Source organism: Ovis canadensis, chromosome 8 (assembly GCF_042477335.2).
Source record: "Ovis canadensis isolate MfBH-ARS-UI-01 breed Bighorn chromosome 8, ARS-UI_OviCan_v2, whole genome shotgun sequence".
In the NCBI taxonomy this organism is placed as follows: Eukaryota; Metazoa; Chordata; class Mammalia; order Artiodactyla; family Bovidae; genus Ovis; species Ovis canadensis.
The window spans coordinates 55045501-55068724 of NC_091252.1; the positions used below are offsets into that span (position 1 = coordinate 55045501).

The window sequence follows — 23224 nt, forward strand, 5'->3', positions numbered from 1 at the left end:
ATTTACTTGTATACTATTATTCCAATATTTCTTTCCATTTTAGTAGTTATTTTACCTGAATTGTCATTGTCTTTTTGAGTAGACTCTGGCCGTACAACCACATAGTTCATAATTGATTTGCCTTAGAATTGAAAACTTAACCATGACATTTAAAAAGCAAGTTAGTAACTTTAACTACACTTGGAGAAATTCAAGATGAATAGACCTGATACTGCTGAATTGTCAATGAAATACACAGGCATTTAGCTTAGCCTTATGGTTCTACTATAAAGATTTATATGTCATTGTATATATCTAAAATATCAATTTCTTTTAATACAGGGTGGAAAAATTCCAGTAAGGTGGACAGCACCTGAAGCCATCCAATACCGGAAATTCACATCAGCCAGTGACGTATGGAGCTATGGAATAGTCATGTGGGAAGTTATGTCTTATGGAGAGAGACCTTATTGGGACATGTCAAATCAAGATGTAGGTGTTATACTACTTAAACAAAAAGGATTTAATACATTAATATTCATTTTATGGGAACATGTAGGTAATGGCTCATAAGAAGAAACTTTTACAGTTCTAAAAAACATGGTTGCTGAGTTTTCATGATTATTACCACAAATTACCACAATAATTACTCTAAATTAGTGGTTCAACTAATTTTCTTTTGTCTTCATTTTGAAGAATTGCTTTTTCTTTTTCATTTAAATTCTCTGGACATAATAGAAGCCAGAAAAGGATATTTCTTTCATAAAAGTAATGATGCTGATCTTGCACAGCTGTAGTGGGAGAGTCACCTGAGTAAAAGATTCATTTATGGAGGGGAGAGAAGGAAGGCTGTGTTATTTTGTCTTTGAAGCTTATCTTCCTCTTGCTTTTAATTTCCTGATAAAATCTGTTTAAATTATGTTGTTGGTTCATTTAGTTAAGTTTTAATTTCATGAGATAACCTAAATTTAACAACCAATATGTGTTTCGTAGAAATATTTTAGAATATAATCACAATGGGAATATCTTGGGAAATTTCTTTTAAAAATACAACTTATTAAATGTGTATCCTGTTACTAAAGCAAGAAGTACATTGTTCACCTTTGAGAAAAGAAACTGATGATAGTTCTCGGGTATGTACATCTCACTCCAGGAGACCGTTTATAAAACAGTATAGCATAAAGGCTTCCCTGGTGGCTCAGATGGTAAAGAATCTGCGTGCAATGCAGGTAGACCTGGGTTAAATCCCTGAGTCAGCAAGATTCCCTGATGAAGAGAATGGCGACCCACTCCAGTATTCTTGCCTTGAGAATTCCAGGGACAGAAGAGCCTGGCGGGCTACAGTCCATGGGGTCACAAAGAGTCGGACACGACCGAGTGACTAACACAACAACAATAGCATAAGTGCAAGTAAATATTTACTTCTGTAAGTTGAATTTTACAAAGTTAACATTTTTGTAAGGCAGAAACTTACAAATACTGTCAGATTCATATGCCTTTATTGAAAATGTGAGTGAAATTTAGGTAAAAGTAGAGTAAGTATAAAATCTAGGAAGGTACCCTGCATTAAACCAGAAATATGGAGAAGACCTTGGTTCATAGCTGAGGAGAGAATTCACCAAGGGAACACTTTGGAAAGTGCAGAAACAAAGGCTTAGTGAAGTGTATGTGGACCAACTAAGTAGAGTCCCTATCCTATAACAGAGATACATACATTATTAGTGATCTGAAATGAAGATTGTATGCATGTGCTAAGTTGCTTCAGTCATGTCCAAGTCTGCGACCCTGTGAACTCTGTCCATGGGATTCTCCAGGCAAGAATACCAGAGTGTGTTGCCATGCCCTCCTCCAGGGGATCTTCCCAACCCAGAGATTGAACCCACATCTCTCAAGTGTCCTGCAAAAAGCAGGTTCTTTACCTCGAGCACCACCTGGGAAGCCCCTGAAATGAAGATTAGGTTGGGGCAAGTTGACAAAAAAAAGTGTTTTAAGGAGTTTGGAAATGATAAGCCTGCATGCTCTTGAAGAATAAAGTAAAAAATAATAATAATAAAATAACTGGTGCTTGAAGAAAGTCTATATTACCATTGAGGAGAAGCATGTGACAAGCAAACCAGTTTGAAGTACTGAATTCTTGAGATATTATAAACATGTGTAACAACAGAAGCTGACTAAGGTTAAAACTGAGTTATTTTTCAAAAATAGATCATAATCATTGTTATATAAAATTAGTATCTTTTTTTCTTATTTTAGAATTTTCCCTATCAAGTTCCTATGTTTCTTAAAACTAGTAAGTTATTTTTAGACAACTAAAATCAGATTGTTGGGAAGGTGATTTTCAGTACTTTTTTAAACAAATTTCTTCACTGACTAAAAAATTTACAGCCAAAAGAAGGAGAGGTTTGAAAAAATCATTTACTATTTTGAATTGAATAATGACATAAAACTTTTTTAATGGCAGGTTTTTTTTTTTTTGGTTTTGGTTTTTTGAAGATAAAAGTCTGAATGATGAGTCTGTTTGGCAGAGCAAAGTTGTTAATATTTGACAGGTCTCAGTGTCAAAGATTTCATGGACTGTCAAAATGTGGGCAAACAAATCCTTGGGGCAGAGAAAGAAAAATATTTACATTCCCTAGACACTCGGTAGAGTTTCATTTCTTTTGACACCTTCCTTCTGTACTAGATTCAAACATAAAGGAGTGACAGGAATATAAGATAACTTTAAAGTTCACTTAACTTCTAAAAATAAATAATAGAAATGGTTAAGAAAAAAAAATCTATTTTAGATTTAGAATTCCCATTTGTTTTTATTGAAAATTAAATATTATAAATATATATTTTGTCTGTCGTGTTAATATTTTTACTGATATAATAAAGTTTTAAGAGCACAGTGTTTAATTCTGACCTAAAACATTAAGCACCATCTTTCTTCTTTTTTTTCAATTGCAGAGGTCTAAATTATTAAATTATTAAATTTAAACACAAGAGATTACCAACACAGTTCAGGTTTTATAGTGACATTGATATTAACATTCGTCTTAAAGGATAATATTCATTATTTTATACTTATGTTAAACTGCTATTTGAGCAATTATATATTTCATTTTCAATATGCAAATGGTGGAACAAACTTGAATTTAAAATAATGATTTCCACTATAGTAAAAATAATGCTCTAGAGAAAGCTTTTTTACTTGGAGTCTCCAGGTAGGAGACTGTGGAGAGACTTAAGTGATCTACCAACTCCTCGATGTCTCTGGAAATCCTCTGTTTATGTGACTATATTTTATTTTTCTGAAAATTATGCTTTTATCAATTCTTCAGCGATATTAATATTTTAATATTAGATTGATTGAAAGAATCAAATCTCTTTATATGATTTAGATTTAGTTGTTAGAAATTTGTCAAGGATTTTATAAAACCCTCAAATTTTCAAATACCTTGGATTATAAGAGACTTTTCTTAAGACATGTGAAACAAGATAAATCAAGACGTAAGTTGATAATTAAGTTTTTCAGGAACTCCATAAAACTCTAGGCTGAAAACTAAATAAAGTGAGGTTTCTGTGGTTACTCCGAAGAAATCAAAAAGGGGGTGCTCCTTATTAGTAGGGGGCTTCCCAGGTGACACTAGTGGTAAAGATTCCACCTGACAATGCAGGAGATGCAAGCGATATGGGTTCGATCCCTGGGTCGGGAAGATCCCCTGGAGGAGGGCAGGCGTGTGGACAGAGGAGCCTGGCAGGCTACAGTCCATGGAGTCGCAGAGAGTCCAACATAAATAAAGTGACTGAGCGCAAAGTCCCTTAGTATCCATAGGATATTGGATCCAGGACCAATCTGTGAATACTCAAGTCCCTTATATAAAATGACATTGTTTTTTCACTAAACTTGTGAACACCCACCTGTATACTTTAAATTCTCTCCAAATTACTTATGGTGCCTAATACAATATAAATATTATGTAAATAGGTATAAATGTTGTACAAATAGTAACTGGCATGTGGCATATTCAAGTTGTGCTTTCTGGAATGTTCTGATTTTCCTTTTTCTTTTTGAGTATTTTTACCCATGGATGCAGAATCTGAAGATGCAGTTTCAGGATATGCAGGGTGACTGTGTTGTAAAATAGTGAGGTAGACAGTTGCCAGGGGGCTTTGGCCACAATCTATACAGGGGAATGAACAAGCCCATGTCGGGAAAAAATGATATGCTTAGGTATGAAGATACCTAAACCCAAATGGTTCCAAATAGGAAAAGGAGTACGTCAAGGCTGTATGTTGTCACCCTGCATATTTAAATTATATGCAGAGTACATCATGAGAAACGCTGGGCTGGAAGAAGCACAAGCTGGAATCAAGATTGCCGGTATAAATATCAATAAACTCAGATATGCAGAAGACACCATCCTTATTGCAGAAAGTGAAAAGGAACCTAAAAGCCTCTTGATGAAAGTGAAAGAGGAGAGTGAAAAAGTTGGCTTAAAGCTCAGCATTAAGAAAACAAAGATCATGGCATCCAGTCCCATCACTTCATGGGAAATAGATGGGGAAACAGTGGAAACAGTGTCAGACTTTATTTTTGGGGGGCTCCAAAATCACTGTAGATGGTTACTGCAGCCATGAAATTAAAAGACACTTACTCCTTGGAAGGAAAGTTATGACCAACCTAGATAGCATATTCAAAAGCAGAGACATTACTTTGCCAACAAAGGTCCATGTAGTCAAGGCTATGGTTTTTCCAGTGGTCATGTATGGATGTGAGAGTTGGACTGTGAAGAAAGCTGTGTGCCGAAGAATTGATGCTTTTGAACTGTGGTGTTGGAGAAAACTCTTGAGAGTCCCTTGGACCGCAAGGAGATCCACCCAGTCCATTCTAAAGGAGATCAGTCCTGGGTGTTCTTTGAAAGGACTGATGCTGAAGCTGAAACTCCAATACTTTGGCCACCTGATGCAAAGAGTTGACTCATTGGAAAAGACTCTGATGCTGGGAGGGATTGGGGGCAGGAGGAGAAGGGGACGACAGAAGATGAGATGGCTGGATGGCATCACTGACTCGATGGACATGCGTTTCAGTGAACTCCGGGAGCTGGTGATGGACAGGGAGGCCTGGCATGCTGCAAATCATAGGGTTGCAAAGAGTCGGACACAACTGAGCTACTGAACTGAACTGACTGACACCCAAATAGATTTATCACAGGATTACTGCTCATTGTTTTTCATGTGCCCATAACGTCCATGAGTTTTAACTGCAATAAAAACAGTTAGAATCTAGGCATTCGCAATTAAAGCCAAGAGAGTAGGCTCTCCCATATATCTCCAGCTTTCATTCTTCTTTAAAACCTGTAGGTGGTTAGCCCTTTTCGTTAATGACTTTTCAAAGGGCAACCATATGTGTATAAATGCAGTCAAATATAAAAAAGTAATATGTAAATTGGAAATACTTACTCTTGGTATTCACAGAAGCTTTTAATTGAATTTATGTGTTAATTCACATGGGCTTCCCTGGTAGCTCAGCTGGTAAAGAATCCACCTGCAATGCAGGAGAGCCCGGTTCGATTCCCGTGTTGGGAAGATCAGCTGAAGAAGGGATGGACTACCCACTCCAGTTCTTGGGTTTCCCGGTAGCTTAGCTGGTAAAGAATTTGCCTGAAATGCAGGAGGTCTCAGTCCAATCCCTGGGTTGGGAAGATCCTCTGGAGAAGGGAATAGCTACCCACTCCAGTATTCTGGCCTGGAGAATTTCATGGACTGTATTGTCCATGGGATCGCAAAGAGTTGGACACAATTGAGCGACTTTCACTTCACCTTTATGTCTTAGTTCAAATGTAATTTTCATAGTCAAATTATGAAATTTTAAAATTCTTATTCTATGGATTATTTTTTTTTCTGTTTATCATATTCCACAAAATTGTTTCTTCTTATTTCAAGGTAGGCCAATACATCATTGGTTTTACTAGTAGGAGTCATAAGCATAATAAAAGATTAAGCTTTCATAAAGATAGGAGACATAAAGGTAATTCCTTAAAATGGTCCATGAAAAGACATTTAAAAGCTTTGAGAACATAATATGCTTATAACTAAATTTATTCTCAACTAAATTGTGAGCCCTCAACTTTTCCTTTTAAAAGTTATGACTGATTTATTACTTTGATTTCTTTTATATTATGATAGGAAAGAATATAGATTTTTTGGTAAAACTTTGCCATATCTGTATGTGGGGTCCAAATATTTAATTGCATAAAATATGGGTCATGTTTTTATGAGGTTAATGAGATAAAAATTGGTACAACAGGAGAACAGAAGCCAATTGTGTTATATCATATTCTGAGTTATTACATGCCTATTATCATGGGGTCTGTCCATGCTTAATTACAATGGTTATATTTTAGTCAGTTCAGTTCAGTTCAGTCACTCAGTCGTGTCCGACTCTTTGTGACCTCATGAATTGCAGCACACCAGGCCTCCCTGTCCATCACCAACTCCCGGAGTTCACTGAAACGCATGTCCATCGAGTCAGTGATGCCATCCAGCCATCTCATCCTCTGTTGTCCCCTTCTCCTCCTGCCCCCAATCCCTCCCAGCATCAGAGTCTTCTCCAATGAGTCAGCTCTTCACATGAGGTGGCCAAAGTACTGGAATTTCAGCTTTAGCATCATTCCTTCCAAAGAACACCCAGGACTGATCTCCTTTAGAATGGACTGGGTGGATCTCCTTGCAGTCAAAGGGAGTCTCAAGAGTTTTCTCCAACACCACAGTTCAAAAGCATCAATTCTTTGGCACACAGCTTTCTTCACAGTCCAACTCTCACGTCCATGCATGACCACTGGAAAAATCATAGCCTTGACTACATGGACCTTTGTTGGCAAAGTAATGTCTCTGCTTTTGAATATGCTATCTAGGTTGGTCATAACTTTCCTTCCAAGGAATAAGTGTCTTTTAATTTCATGGCTGCAGTAACCATCTACAGTGATTTTGGAGCCCCCCAAAAATAAAGTCTGACACTGTTTCCACTGTTTCCCCATCTATTTCCCATGAAGTGATGGGACTGGATGCCATGATCTTTGTTTTCTTAATGCTGAGCTTTAAGCCAACTTTTTCACTCTCCTCTTTCACTTTCATCAAGAGGCTTTTTAGTTCCTTTTCACTTTCTGCAATAAGGGTGGTGTCATCTGCATATCTGAGTTTATTGATATTTATACTGGCAATCTTGATTCCAGCTTGTGCTTCTTCCAGCCCAGCGTTTCTCATGATATATTCTGCATATAAGTTAAATAATCACGGTGACAATATACAGCCTTGATGTACTCCTTTTCCTATTTGGAATAATTTTAGTAATAATACTGAAATACATCTCGGCAAGCAAATGAGTTTGTTTTCTGGCATTTCTTTATTTCTGTAGTAAAGAAGTATCCCCTGATGGATAATTAAGTGTTCCCTTACAATGTCATTTACCCTGGTCACTTCATATTCTTCTAGGAATGATCTATATTAGAAATTGCTGTCAATATGTTTCTTTTGTTCTTTGACTCTTATTAGAATACTAAGACAAGATCTAGACAGTTAAATCCAAGGGGGTGCTAGTAATTTTACAAAGAAGTTGTTTCAAATGAGTTCCATGGATAATTACATAATGCTTTAAGAAGTGTAGGATCAGGGATCTTAGTGTGTGTTTTTTGTTGTTTCCAAGAATATGTAACTGTTTGCAACAGGGCACTTTTTGTTTTCCCAATTGGAAATATAAGCAGCTCTTAACAGCATCAGCTCTGGTCAGACAGCCTATGTCAAATTCTGTCCCTTCTAGTAACAGCTCTATGATGTTTTCTGTGCTTAACTTCTCAGCACCTCTAATTGTTTGTCTCTGGAATCAGTGTAATACTTGCCTAATAAGATTTCTGTAAAGATTGAATGAGATAATTAAAACAGTGCTAATCATATAGCAAGTATTCAATAAATATTTACTATGATTCTTGTATCCTTAAAAGATAAGTTGTTTTTCTAGCAGGCTAGCCAAATAAAACCTGCAGAGCCTCAAAGCTTCAGTCCTGTCTGAATCATCATCCCATGAGGTGGGTTTAACTTCAACAAGCTTGCCTTGAATTATGACAAAACTGCCTTCCCCCTGGTTCAGCTGTAAAGAATCTGCCTTCCAATGCAGGAGACGCGAGTTCGATCTCTGAGTCAGGAAAATCCCCTGGAGAAGGAAATGGCAATGGCAACCCAATCCAGTATTCTTGCCTGGGAAATCCCATGTTCAGAAAAGCTTGGCAGGCTACAGTCCGTGGGGTCTCAAAAGAGTCAGATACAACTTACTGACTGGACAGCAACAACATGCTATATAGAGGCCAAGGTTCCCAGCATGTATCTCTGGTGCCTCTGTAGGGAGGAGCATGATTGTTAATGGGAACTTTAGGGTCCCTAAATCTTTGCCAGTTGAGAACATTTCTTATTTTAAATGTTCTATTTTGCTTCTGCTCCTTTAAAAATATGTAAACCACTGTTTTTGAGAGCTAGAAGTTTCGTTTTGTATTGATAAATGTTTCTGTTACAATAATACGCATTGTCAAACTTCTGTAATGCAGTAGGATAACTATAGAAGCTCATTAACTCTTTCATTCCTGTAAGAGTTATTTAATAGTACTCTACATTATTCATTGGCACAAAGATTTTAAGACTATATTGTGCTCAAAGCCAAAGGATTCTAATTGGAGAGTCATTGAAGAGTATTATGTTAGTAGAATCATGATAAGGTTTAGATGTACTTTTAAAAGATTATTTAGAGGGAAATGAGAAAGGAAACATTCTTCTACTTGCTTTGTTCTTTTCAGGACTTCTGAGAAAAATCTACAAGGGGGAAATAGGAGATGGTAGAAAATGATAAACACTGCCCTAGTCTTATGAGTCTGGGGATAAAGTCCTGTAAATTCAGAAAAATACTGTATATATTCAAATACAAGCAACCTCAAATATGAGGAAAGCTACTCTTCCCAGTTAAAAAAAAATGCTCCCCCACAGTTGTTTGTTATTTGGTCATTTTAAATATATAAAGTTTTGCTAGTTATTTACTTATTCACAACTTGAGCTGCTGTTTAAATAACTTAATCCAGCTTTCCAAAGCACATTATTTTTACTTTTATCTAACTTGTTTAACATAGAGCAGTTTTGAATCCTAGAACAGTGATGTCCCTGGAGTGTTATACAAAGCCACATGAAATTCTTTGCATTTAAAAGTTGTTTTTTTTTTTTTTAATTGAATTCCTCCTACAGTTAAATATTTGTGATCTTTGCGGAGTTCCCATGTGTGTAGGTTTTCTAGTGTGCTTTTTAAAAGGATATTTTACAGGAATTTTTGCAATGATATCCAGCATTTGTAGTTATAGAGTCATAAACAGGAAAAAATTTTAAATTCAGTCATATGACTTTCATTAGCATTCAGTATCAATACTGATTAAAGTGACTAAAGGCCAAGGTGTTTTTTCCATAGCTTTTATTCAAAATAAAGCACGGAAGGAAAAATCCCATAATGTGAGATTTTGTAAAGACCATCACATAACTATGGGAAAATGGCTCCATTGCTACAAGAATATATATATATGTATATTTTTTCTGTGTGTTATATTTTAATCTGTTACATTTGTGGTACTTTCTACAATACTTTCTCCTATCCCTCCAATACCAATTTAATTAAACAAATATAAGGTAACATTTTAAAATTGCTATTTGCAAAATTAATAATAATCTTTAGGGTAAATCATTTTTAAAACAAAAATACATAAGCAGAATTAATTTACACTAACCCACTAACCTAATTTTCAGAATAAAGCCATTTCCAATTATAGCACTGTACAAGATCCATATTGTTGTTGTTTAGTTGCCAAGTAGTGTCCGACTCTTTGAGACTCCATGGACTGTAGGCCACCAGGCTCCTCTGTCCATGGGATTCTTCTCCAGGCAAGAGAAATGGAGTGGGTTGCCATTTCCTTCTCCAGGGGATCTTCCCGACCCAGGGATCAAACCCATGTCTCCTGCAGGCAAATTCTTTACCACTGAGCCACCAAGGAACCCCCAAAAGGTTACAGAGAGATCCATATACATATATGAAAAAAATGCTTCTATCATTTGAATATATTGTATTTAGGAAGTAATATCATCAGAAAGTGGTCACTGATATACATATAAGAAAGTCTAGATTGTTCTCACTTCAGCTTTTCTGACTGGGATGACTGGAAATATCAGTAATTGAAAAACTAAGAGCTTTGGGGAAAAGGTGAAAAAAAAATCAATTTTAAATAAAGTATGAGGTTACTATGGCAAGTCCAAGGGAAGACGTCTAGTAAACTGGTGGACCTACCACCTAGTGGTGGACCTACCACCTAGTGATCAGGGGAGAATTTGGGCTAAGGATTTTATATTTAGGAAAACTTTCAAAAATTACCATCATTAAGTTTATCTCTTAAACGTTTAAACTTTTATCAGTTTGCATGTGTAAATTTCTCTTAAAGAAAAGTGAACACTGTGGTTCTTATACTAAGGATTTTCTCAAAAAATTGTTGATGCTAGCTACTTTTCTTATTCTATCTTACAACCTCTTATATTTAAATGTGCTATTTTTGAATGTCAGAAAGCATCTGAAGGATATATTTCCCTGCGAACAATAAGTTCATCAACATTTCTTAAAGCCAGCTTTTGTCTGCCTACTTTAGTCCTATTTTCTTAAAAAATTCAGGGTTACCTCTTTTTTTTTTTCAGAGCATTTTTTTTCCTACATTTCTACTACTCTTATGTTATCATGGAAAGATTTGTTAATCCCCCTTGAATAATATTTTGATTTTTTTACAAGTCCTTATTTTGTTTTTATTTTTCTTTTTGCCTTCCTATTATTTTCCCTTTGCTGCTCAGATTTGTAACAGTTTCCGATTTTATGAGAAGTTTAAATGACTGTGTCATGAGAATGGGCTGCGTACATCATTGGTTTGAAAAACCTCCATTTTTTTTTTAATTTAGAGTTCAGTCATTAGGAAAATAATAGTCTGGAGAGATTTTATATTTATATTTTGAATATACCTATTTTAAAGCATAACTGTGAGGACTGTGTCTTCTGTATTGCTGAAAAATTCTGCTTTGGAATAGGCTTATCAGTGGTGAAGTTTACAAAATTGCACCTGGTACATGCAGGTGATTTTGAGTAAGGACAGTAAAAATGGAAATCTTTGTATATTGTATTGACATAATTTTCACAAAATCTATCTTAAGGACTTGGCCTTTTTTTTTCTAATCTTAAAGAAAGAAAAAAAAGCTTTTGAAGTGATAAAAAGGATGTTTTATATAGAATAAATAATGTCATTTTAATAGGCATTCCCTGTTGTAATAGGGGATATTTGAAAGATACTTTTATGAAGACTCATTTCCACATATAGCAGATTGTGTTCTCCTCTCTTTAGTTATGAGAGGTTGCTGACCCTTTTGAGCTTCTATATTTCTCTGTTACTGAGAACCCTAATCCCTTACGGACATGATTTTTTGGTACAAACTTTCTGTATGATTTTTCCTATAGTCCAATTAATTACTAACAGTTATGTAACTGTAAATTATGATAATTGTATATCTACACAGATAAATAAAAGCACTGCAAAAGAAAAAAATAAATAAAATCTACTTTTGCTTTCCGCTTAAACAAAAAACCCAAGTCTAAATAAATAATTTTTGGACTGATTGCCATGTGCAATGTTTATGAAAGCTTATTTTGTACTACCATTCAAAGCTTCTTAAGTTATTATTATGTATAAATAGACAGTAATGTACTGATGAAGTTGAACAGCCAGGCTCTCTGAGTGAGCAAACTCTGATTTGTAACCTTTCTCTATTTCCTGGTATAACCCTTTACTCTGTGTCCCAAGGGTGGTTTCAATCTGCCTGTTTGAGGTCACTGGACTCAGTTGAGAAGTGATCCAATAGCTTTATGAACAATACAAATCAGTTCTAGAACAAAACTGTATCTTGTAACACTATATACTCCATAAGCATATGAGCTGCATATTATTTAAAACATATTATTGGAGCTTTTTCCGTCATAGTACATTCACATATTTGGATGTCTTATTGAAATAATATCATTTGAACTCTGCAGAAAGTGAAACTTTCACGGCAGGACTACTTCTGGGTAACTCAGAACTTCTTTTTACAACCTGAGGAATTCATAAATGTACAGAAAAATATGTACATGCACAGCTATATACAATAAAATCATCCCATAACATCTTCCCTTTTGAAAACCTCTGGGATGACATTAAAAAATTTTGCATCTGTTGCACCCTGGGTGAAATTAATTGCTGCTCCCTATTGCTGAATTAACTAGGAAATGTCATCATACCCCAAGCTTCATGCACCCCTTAATAACATGCTTACTATTCATGGATGTTTGTTGGAAAAAAAAAAAGTAAGTCTCTCACATAGCAGTGTGCTTTACTCTTATGTGGATAAATCACTTTGCCTCCCGGGCAGTTTATTTTATTCTAGTTGAACCTCAGTCAGTAATATTTTAATATCCTTTCGGCTATTAGGTTATAAAGGCAATAGAAGAAGGTTATCGTCTGCCAGCACCCATGGACTGCCCAGCCGGTCTTCACCAGCTGATGCTGGATTGTTGGCAGAAGGAACGTGCTGAAAGGCCAAAGTTTGAACAGATAGTTGGAATTCTAGACAAAATGATTCGAAACCCAAATAGTCTGAAGACACCCCTGGGAACATGTAGTAGGTAAGAAATAGCTAAGGAAATGAAATCTGGGAGAAATTCAAACATTCACATGAATCATTTATCTCCACAGCTCCATCCCAACAGCATATTGACATTTGTGTTAAATTATTCAAGTTCATAATAAATTTGTTATTTTAATAGAAGTTATTTTCTTTTTCTTTTCAGATGGCTTCAGTTCAGTTCAGTTCAGTTTAGTTAAATCAGTTTGAAAGAGACATTAATATTGCTTTTTGAAAAATTTAGAATCAATATCACTTACTGATATGATCAAAATCATATTGATATGATTTTCTAAAATCATCATTTTAGAAAAATTTCTCAACTGGATGTGTGTGATTTAGTGGCAATTTTACATTTTCAAACCATTGCTATTACATGTATTTTTATTGCTGTTGCCTTAGTTTTTATTATTATTATTATTATTTTATATCCATACTATCTGTTGGATTGTTTGGTTTCAAGTTTAATAGTAAAATGATTCCATGGAATTAAAGTTTATAAAGGTAATTCAATACATGATTTAAGAGGTATGCTCATTAAAAAGAGCCTAACCACCCCATTTATATTTTACACTTGGCTTGCTCCATGGTAATGTAGATTAGTAGTTATTCAGCTCCAGTTGTCAGGTAAACCTGTTGCACGGTATCTAGAGTGTAGTCAGGCCCTTATGAAGGAGCATGAGCTCACAAGGTGCTGACAAGAGTCCCATTAGTACAGTGGGTGCATTATGTTCTCAAGAGCACCCTCTGAGAAAGTCTGTGTTTTCTTTACTCCCAGTTAGTTTCAGAGAAGCAGATTAACAAATATTTACTGGTTACAAATATCGTTGGCTGTACTTTGAAAAATACATGGAAGATACTATCTGCTAGACATCGTATCTAAATAAAATAGAAATTTTGGAGTTAGTAGTTGTGTTTTTTTTAATTTATTTCATTGAAGTATAGTTCCTTTATAGTGTTGTGTTCATTTCTGCCTAATAGCAAAGTGACTCAGTTATCCATGTATATACATTCTTTTTAATATTCCTTTCCATTATGATTTATCATAGAATATTGAATATAGTTCCCTGTGCTATACAGTAGGACTTTGTTGCTTATCCATTTGGAGTTTGTAGTTATTGGCCAACCATTACACATTAGATTTTTATTAGCATATCTGTTTATTTGTTACTATAACATCAATTAAAATATGCAATTTTATTTCATATATCCTTATTTTTCTGGGGGCCAAGACATGCTTTCTTTAGTAGTTCATGGAAAAATTTGCTTTGCTGTTTTATTCTCACCCAGGCCAATAAGCCCTCTTTTGGATCAAAGCACTCCTGACTTCACTACCTTCTGTTCAGTTGGAGAATGGCTACAGGCTATTAAGATGGAAAGATATAAAGATAACTTCACAGCAGCCGGCTACAACTCCCTTGAATCAGTGGCCAGGATGACTATTGAGTAAGCGTCAACGTCTAAAATTATACTTGAGAATGTATCAGGTCAATTCAAGCATTATACATTAGGTCATCTTCCATCTATCAAAGACATATGAACCCCAAAAGCAGGGAGAAAATTATCTGAGTGCATACCATGTCCCGGGCATTTTTCTAATCAGACTTCTGAACACATGTTATCTTGTCAACCTTCATGGCAATAATTTTATTAAGTCAGTAGTTTTACACACAACAAGGCTAATGCTCAGAGAATTTAAATATTTGCCCTAAAGTGGCTCAGTAGTTAAGTGGTATCTAATTTGTCTCCATAGTCAGTATTCTGCACATCAACCAGTGAGACTCCGTCTTTTATTATTTAGATTCCCAGTCACTGGGGAAATTTTCTCCATTGCAAAAGAGAATTTTTTTTTCATCATGTTTGTATCAAACATTAAAAAATCTCAAAGTTTCATTATGTAAGTACTTTATGAAATTCAGTATGATCACTTTCTGAGAAGTTCCAGAAAGCTTAATTCAATTAACCATAATAAGAATTTAACTTAAGCTTTGAAAGTTATGTGATTGATTGACTCATTTGTTTAACCTGAAGAATGACCTGATTTTAAAAAAAAATTGAAATTGCTATGAAGTGGGAGTATAAAGAACTAAATTTTTCTTTCCAGCCCCATCACTGATTATGTAGAAATATATTTAGTGTCTCTGGACCTCAGCTACCTTAGCTGCAGCATAACTCTTGGGGGCAACGCAGTTTCTCTCAGTCAGTGTGTTTAAAAATGGGAAACAGTTATGAAGGTTCTATTAGCAGGATGCTATTTATGTACTGTTGTGAGAAGTGCTTCCCATTTTTTCACATAAGAAGAAAGCTGGCAATCATGTAGTCTTTCCTGGTGTGTTAGGAAATGGCATATGCATGAATTTTGGCATGTACCTGGTCTCTTAGTTGGTTTTCTGCTAAACACCAAGTGGGTAGCGCTGATGTATTTACACCTGTCTCTCCAAAGCAGTCTACTCCCCTGAAAAACTGTGCTTCTCAAAGTCTTATTAGACCACAGCTAGGAAATACGGCAGTACTCTACTGTTGCTATATTTTAACTACTTGTAGATACCTAAGCTCAGTCATTTGACCTAGTAGGAGAGGTCTGTAGCACAGTCCATACACAGATACAGCTAACTTATGGCAAATTTAAACTATCAAACACAGGTATTGTACACTTTAAGGAATATTTTTTCCCAAAATGTAGTCAAATGATTGAACTAAAGTAAGAATACAAATAATAATATGCTCAGAATTACAACATGCTAATTAAACTCAGATAATACTTTGCTTGATCATTGATGATTCTTAATCTGCTAGAGCCAAAAAATGTTTCCATTCATACTGTATCCTATTTTAACAATGAAACATTTTAAACTTCACATAGGCTTAAGAATACTACATTTCAAATAATATTTCCTAACCTTACCTTATGACTCAGCAGTAAAGAATCTGCCTGAAATGCAGGAAATGCAGGAGACGTGGGTTCCCTGGGTCAGGAAGATACCCTGGAGTAGGAAATGACAACCCACTCCAATATTCTTGCTTGGAAAACCCCAGGGACAGAGGAGCCGAGCAGGCTATAGTCCATGGGGTCGCAAAGAGTCAGACACAACTGAGCATGCACATATATATAACTTTACCTTAAGTTAATAATAACTTTAGGACTTTGATAGTCTCTTTTCTTTTGAAAGCTGCCAAAATATGTTGTAATGTGAAAATCACAAGTTACAGAACAGTTTACACAATATGGCCCTATTTGTGTACAATATTAAGTGTGCATACATATATGCTTATGTACAACAAGAAAAAAATGTATATACATATATATATACACAGAAACACACACACACAAAGATACCATCCCAAGAGGCTCTGAAAATGGAATATGCTGCTAAGTAGCTTCAGTCGTGTCCGACTCTGTGCAACCCCAGAGATGGCAGCCCACCAGGCTCCCCCGTCCCTAGGATCCTCCAGGCAAGAACGCTGGAGTGGGTTGCCATTTCCTTCTCCAATGCATGAAAGTGAAAAGTGAAAGTGAAGTTGCTCAGTCGTGTCCAACTCCTAGCGACCCCATGGACTGCAGCCTACCAGGCTCCTCCATCCATGGGATTTGCCAGGCAAGGGTACTGGAGTGCGTAGCATATAGTAAATGCTCTGTTCCAGGACAAAAAATCGTAATTAAAGGGCTTATTTCCTATAGGATTATCATTCTCTGTCTGAGGAATGGAAATGGTGACTTAGGAAAATGGAATATAGGATACTAGAAATGAAACTTTTGCTTCTATAAAGACTTGAAATAAGGACAGGGAATTTAGGAAAATATTCTTGTCCCAGCTCTACATTTAATTTGTTGTGGGACCTCAGTTTCCTTATATTGAAAGTGAAGGGTTGTACTTTATGGTCCCTAAGTTTCTTTCAGTTCAAGAATTGTAAAATTTTACTTTTCTCTCATCAATTTGATTTTACTGATGTTGGATTACCTTGTATTTGAGACATCCACAGTCAGAACCTTAGGGAATATCTATTTAATTAGAATGATACTGTTTGTTTGTTTTTTTTAATTTTGTTCTCTTGTATTCCAAAAAGTACTACAGACTTGTAGTAAAAAAAAAAAAAATTAAAACTGTATAGAAGATACTTTCTTATATAAAAGGTCAAATCAGTTTAAAAATAACTTATCATTGACACATTGAGAGCCTAAGCAGTAGATTTTTGCAAAGGAGAATGTGGATGCAGGTTGCCGATCCAACCCAGTGAAGGAATAGAATCCTCATATCCAAGAACTCTAAGATCCTGTTCCCCTAAGATAAACAGATTAATTAAAAAGTTAATGACAGTTGAGTATGAAATAAAATGTTTGTACGATAACTAACAATAAAATGCATTTGTCTTTTTCAGGGATGTGATGAGTTTAGGGATCACACTGGTGGGCCATCAGAAGAAAATCATGAGCAGCATTCAGACTATGAGAGCGCAAATGCTCCATTTACATGGAACTGGCATCCAAGTGTGATAAGCATTTCTCCCTTATGAGGGAGATTATGAACCACGTGAGAACAGTACTGGCCTTCAGTATATGCATAGAATGCTGCTAGCAGACAATTGATGTCCTGGGTCCTTCCTACAGTGAACTGAAGATTTAAGAAGCACCTATAGACTTGAACTCCTAAGTGCCACCAGAATATATAAAAAGGGAATTTAGGATCCACCACCGGTGGCCAGGAAAACAGCAGTGACGATAAACAAAGTACTACCTGAAAAACATCCAAACACCTTGAGCTCTCTAACCTCCTTTTTATCTGATAGACTTTTTAAAATGTACATAAAGAATTTAAGAAAGAATATATTTGTCAAATAAAATCATGATCTTATTGTTAAAATCAATGAAATATTTTCCTTAAATATGTGATTTCAGACTATTCCTTTTTAAAATCATTTGTGTTTATTCTTCATAAGGACTTTCTTTTAGAAAATTGTTTATAGCTTGGACCTTTTTAGTGTTAATCTATGACACATTACTACACTGGGTACCTTTGAAAGAATCTCAAATTTAAGAAGAAATAGCATGATTGAAGATATATCTTATGAACATTGGTATCCCTTTTAGGTCATTTAATTTTGTTTAATCAGTGCTGTTTTGATATTGTTTGCTAATTGGCAGGTAGTTGAGAAAATGCAAGTTGCCAAGCTCTCTGATATTTTTTAAAAAGAAATTTTTTTGTAAAGATCTGACAACACTATCTTTTCAATGAAAATAGCAATAATGATCCATAAATACTATAAGGCACTTTTAACAGATTGTTTATAGAGTGATTTTACTAGACAGAATTTAATAAACACTCAAATTGTAGGTTTATGATTATATAAAAAAAGATAAGGCACTTCATCTAAAGAATGTTGGTGAAGGCAAATCTCTGAAAGCAAGAACTATCCAGTGTTAACTAAAATTTAATCTGAGCACATCACGATTTTTTCAATATTAAAACATTTAGGAAATTTAGGAGAAATAGTTGGCATATATTTTATATCCTATTCTGTTTAATGCAGTCCAAACATTAAAGGGAAGAATTAAGTTTTATGTTAGAACTCTGAAGCATGATAAAAGGGGCAGTTCACAATTTTCACCTTTCAAAAACAAAGTTGCTGCACAGAATACCACCATTGCAGTTTAAAAAAAAAAAGTATTTTTATTTGTGAACACTGATGTGAGAAGTTTGTTTAATGAAAGAACTCTTTTTACCACGTCAGGAAGAGGTGAAGGATCTGGCTTTTTTTTAAAGCTTTATTTATTAAACCATGTTATTTGATTACTGTGTTAGAATTTCATAAGCAATAATTAAATGTGTCTTTATAGCTATTTCAGGAATGTATACCTATTGTGAGTAATGCTTTCAAAAGTTAGGAAAATCATGAACTACCCCAGAATTGAACTGTTGTATTTCCAAAGAGAATTGGGCTGTTTATAATAATTATTTTAATAGAGAAAGATCCCAGGGATCGGTCATAATTGGTCTTGTTTGATAATGTGGGCACCCACAAACAAACAAATAACAGAAACAAAACCTGTAAATGTTCCTTTGTAAAACTTGTAAATTTTATTTATACTGTCTTGTTTTGTACACACATTTCTCTGTAGTGGGCTCTGAATACATTGAAAATGCACTATATTTTTCTATTTTACTTGCAGAGCATCACAAAAGAACAGGTATTTTCAGTGCTACATAATGTGTTTTCCCACATTTAGGACCAAAGATGGCTATAGAAAAACTCAAACTGATTGCTTCCCAAGCCCCTCCCCACCCCCTTTTTTTCCTTTTAAATCACTGTACAGTGTTATTTGATATTTTAATTTATTTTTTGATTGACTAGAAAAAATCATTTTAATTTCACTAAAATGTTTTTTGTCCCTAAGGAAAAATAATCTGTAAAATAATTTTAATTAGCGTAATACAGTCACCTAGACACTTCCATTTGTAATCTTTGTAATAGACTGTAAATATATTTTTGGAACTATAACACAATGTGCTTGAGGGTTATTTTTCAGTGTCTGCAGTGTATACAAGTGTTTATACTAAGTACAGCACTTTACAATTCTAATCAGTAGCATTGGCCTTTGTGAGAATGAGTGAAAGAGTTTGAGTGAGTGTTCTTAATTCCATTTGGATTCTAGACTCACTAATAATGAAGTTCTTTTCTTGTTCATAGCTTAAGGTGCTTATTTTTTCTATTAAATTAACAAAAAGCCATTCTAGAAATAGAAGACATAGTAGGGTACATGCAAACAGTGTCTTTCCTGCTTTTTTCTAGCACTAGATTTATAGTTGAGTAGTCTTTCTTGAGTAGAAGGGCAGAATAAAAGTTTTTTTGAGTTTTTTTTTCAAAAATAACTTTTTCCTTCAGCAATATACCTCATCTGCCTTAAATTTTTTACAGCTCTTTACAGGGAAAGGGAGAAGGGATGGGAAAGACACACAGCACAATAGGAAGGGTATGATGCATCACTCTCTCATTGGTAGGTTTCTTTTCCCAATCAACATTTTGATTTGAAATACATGTATGTGAAACAGATATTCAGAGAAAAATAATTAACCTTGTAATACTGATTGTAATACTGTCTTCCAGAAAGAGATGAAACGGTATAATGATAAGAATGTACAACTTGCACCTTGAAATCTTCTTCTTCTTCTTTTTTTTTTTTTTTGATAAATTAGTGCTCAGGGGAGGAAGGGTAGAGAAAGCAAATGTCGGCAAGAGAACTCAAACGTTATAAAAATGCAAAAGGAAATGGCCTCCTTGCTTTAACAGAGCCACCTTTTTTAGAATGCTGTCTTCACATGTAACTTGTGTTTTGCATTCAGGACTGAAATAAAAGTAACTTTTATTACATCTGGATCTAACATTTTCTCAGCAGTTGATCTGGGCCTTGTTTTCTAGGACTGGTGGTTTATGCTTGTCAGAGCACTCTGAGTTGAATCATATTGTATACTTATGTAATCTACATTAGCTAGTACTATTTAGGACGCTATTTTAATTGCTCCTCCGATCTGTGTTTTAAAGACAATTAAAATGGTGTAATTCACCTCTCTTTTTTATTTAGGTAATGCTGATATTCTCCCTTTTGTTTCCTGAGTAGCCTGGAACTGTGCTACTCACTGATGTGCATGTTCAAATAAATTACTGATGTGTATTTTTTTGCTATATGTAGAGAAATCATGGGGAACTCGGGGCGAGATGTGCTTTTTGTTGGTTGAATTTGTCCCTCCTTGCCTAAGAATTACTACAGGGGTCATCCTTTTATAAGGACAAACTGCTTTTGAACAGTGTCTTCAATGTATCAAGCACAAATAACTCTTTCTTCAACACGAATCATAAGTCTCTTTTTACCAGCTTACAATAATAAACGAGTCTATTAGACAATGTAAAGAAAATCCTGTCTCCAATCATTGGTGGATTCCTTTATGTCCCTTATGCATTCTTTATTTTTTTACACAGTATCATGAAAGGAGATGTTTCGAGTAAAGGTTTTATTGAAATATTTCAGAGGGCTGATCAGAATACAAAGAAATTAATATCCTTTGCATCTCCTCCTTCTGCACACAGACTTAATTCCACTGTAATTATTACAGAATAACAAGTTAAGACTATGTCTTCAAAGAGCCATACTATCAAATATTTTAATTAAAGCTCTTTTGTTCCTTATTGAATCTACAGTGGCATGGTGCTAGCAAGAATATTTGCATGGGAAAGGTAATGTTTCGTCATGGGACCCTGACAAATATCGTATACATTTAGTATCATGCAGCAACTTGGAGAGTCTCTGCATTTAAGGTGCTGCAGGAGACAAACACAGAGTCCAGAGAAAATGGGAAAAGTAATCAATCTGGTTGTCTGATTGTTTATCAATGACACTGACAGTGATCAGACTAGCTTGCACCTGAAATGAAGAAAACTAAATCATCCCTTTTCTCCAGCATTACCATTGTAAGGTCTACAAACATTGAACAAATATTCAAACATATTTCAAAAAATGAGACTAGGCAGATACCAGGTGACGTGCTATCACTAGTTATCATGCTCCTGATGCTGAGGCTTAGGGTAGGCTACACTGAAATTGAAAGATAATCGTGAATTCTTGGCTATCCCAACTCTTCAACAAGCAAGGAAGCACTTGCTAAGTTCACAGAGTGATAACATTGACCGGCAGTCAAATGATCTCTTAAAGTCCTGGATCCATAAGTGGTACAAAAATATGCTATTCCACCAAGACTCTTCTTTCGCTCTGAAAGAATAAAGCCATTATGATGAATATACAAGTTATATTGATAAATAAAAATCAGATTGTAATACTTTCAATAAACAATTTTTTTCTTGGAGTGTTTTTATCTCCTACTGTTACCCTTTGTTTCATGTTAGCTGCAATGAAAACTCAATATCAATTTCAAGAGGAATTTCTGAGAAATCAAAGAGGTGATCAAATTCTTCAATTCATAAGATTATAGCTACTGACATTAATATATGATAAAAGAGTGCATAGTGACTGCAAACATACAAGCTGCTGTAAAGGGAACAGCATGTTCTCGGCTTTATGGCGGTGGCCCTTCTGTAGCCCCAACCCAACTGCTCTATTGTCTAATGCATCACAGCACAGCTTGAAGACTATGAACAGGAGAATAAAATATTTCAGTAGGACGCTTCTGTAAGTCTCATTAGAGTGAAGTGCTGTAAGGGATTTTTTTTTTTCAAGTTCAGTGATTGAATGTAATTAAATGTATAATTAAATAATAAAAGACCTCTTCTGATTGACCTTGAGGTTAAAATAAATGTAATTAATTGATCTAATTTAATTGGGCCTATTTCACAAAGGTTGGTAAGTAGCAATAAAGTAGCTCTAGTCTAGTATTCCATGGGTCTGTGACAGCACTGGAAATCCCTTAGGAATGGAACAGTAGTAGGGATTCTCAAATTGCAGGCATTTGATGATTTGAGGTGAGTAACAAGTGAGGTGTTGTCTATTCCAAACTTCCATGAATAACAAACCTCCGTAAGATGTACACTGCAACATATATTTCATTATTTTAGATATCCCAGGTTTTTACCACTGAAGATTATCTTTGTTTTCCCTTTGAAGTTCATGGACTTTAATTAAGTATATTTGTAGGTTTTATATATAACTAAAGAAACACGGTATGTTTTTAATGAATGATTGATCATAGATCTTAATTAAAGATGCTCAAAGGAAAAAACAAATGAAGCATTTGTTTTTAAGTAATGCTGATTCTAGTTTAACAGAAGACAAACATTCACTGTTCAAGTCTCACCATTTCACTGTGGAACCAAAACTAAATGAAGTGAATGACTGGAAAACAAACTCGAGAAAAACAAATAGATAAATAAGCTTCTTATGTAGAACTAGCATTCATACACATCATAGTTTCTACATTTTTGCAATTCGCAGAAAGGAGGCAAACAACACATACTTTTTTAAAGTGACATGAATTTGCAGATACTGATTACACAGATGGTAAACCTATAGAAATTACAAGAGAAAATTCTAAAGTTAATCTGGTGTGTCTCTGTCAATTAGCTAGAAATAAGCCCTGTTAAGAGAAAACCGGATGGAATATGAGGCTAAAGTGTCCTCTTTCCATACAGAAGAGAGCCACATCTTTCTTCAGCTCTGATATTTGCATGGAGTGTTTTAGGGATCTACTGGGCAGAGTATCTGCTGGTCGTGTGTTACTGTAATTTTGTGTTTCCACTTAAATAGTCACCACTTGCACACTGAGCTCCAGGTGTATTCACTGGAACCCAACTTAACAGAAACCACAAGAATCTGACTCTACAAACAAAACTTCTTAGCTTGACCTGAGGAATAGGCAGGAGGTAATGCATGGGCTCCTGCGGCTATTTCAATGGCTGCACTCTTCATAAGGGAGCAAATACCTGTGAGCTTAGGTGTGATGCAGGGCCAGTAGACAGGAGCAATTAAACCTCTTCTGATCTAATTGAGAAACAA

The 23224-nt window shown here is 35.1% G+C and overlaps 1 protein-coding gene across 5 annotated transcripts in view; it reads left to right on the forward strand.

Moving 5' to 3' along the window:
- Nucleotides 1–20636, forward strand: part of EPHA7 (EPH receptor A7) — a 214201-nt gene extending 193565 nt beyond the window's left edge. For 4 of the 5 annotated variants that reach the window (XM_069599247.1, XM_069599248.1, XM_069599249.1 and 1 more), the window contains exons 14-17: nt 322–471; nt 12537–12730; nt 14020–14175; nt 17107–20636. In XM_069599247.1, the coding sequence (XP_069455348.1) occupies nt 322–471; nt 12537–12730; nt 14020–14175; nt 17107–17221 (615 nt within the window). In that variant the 3' untranslated portion in view covers nt 17222–20636. Of the gene's footprint in view, nt 1–321; nt 476–12536; nt 12731–14019; nt 14176–17106 lie in introns of all 5 variants that reach the window. The other variant, XR_011258815.1, reaches the window with a different exon arrangement.
- The last annotated feature ends 2588 nt before the right edge of the window (nt 20637–23224 follow it).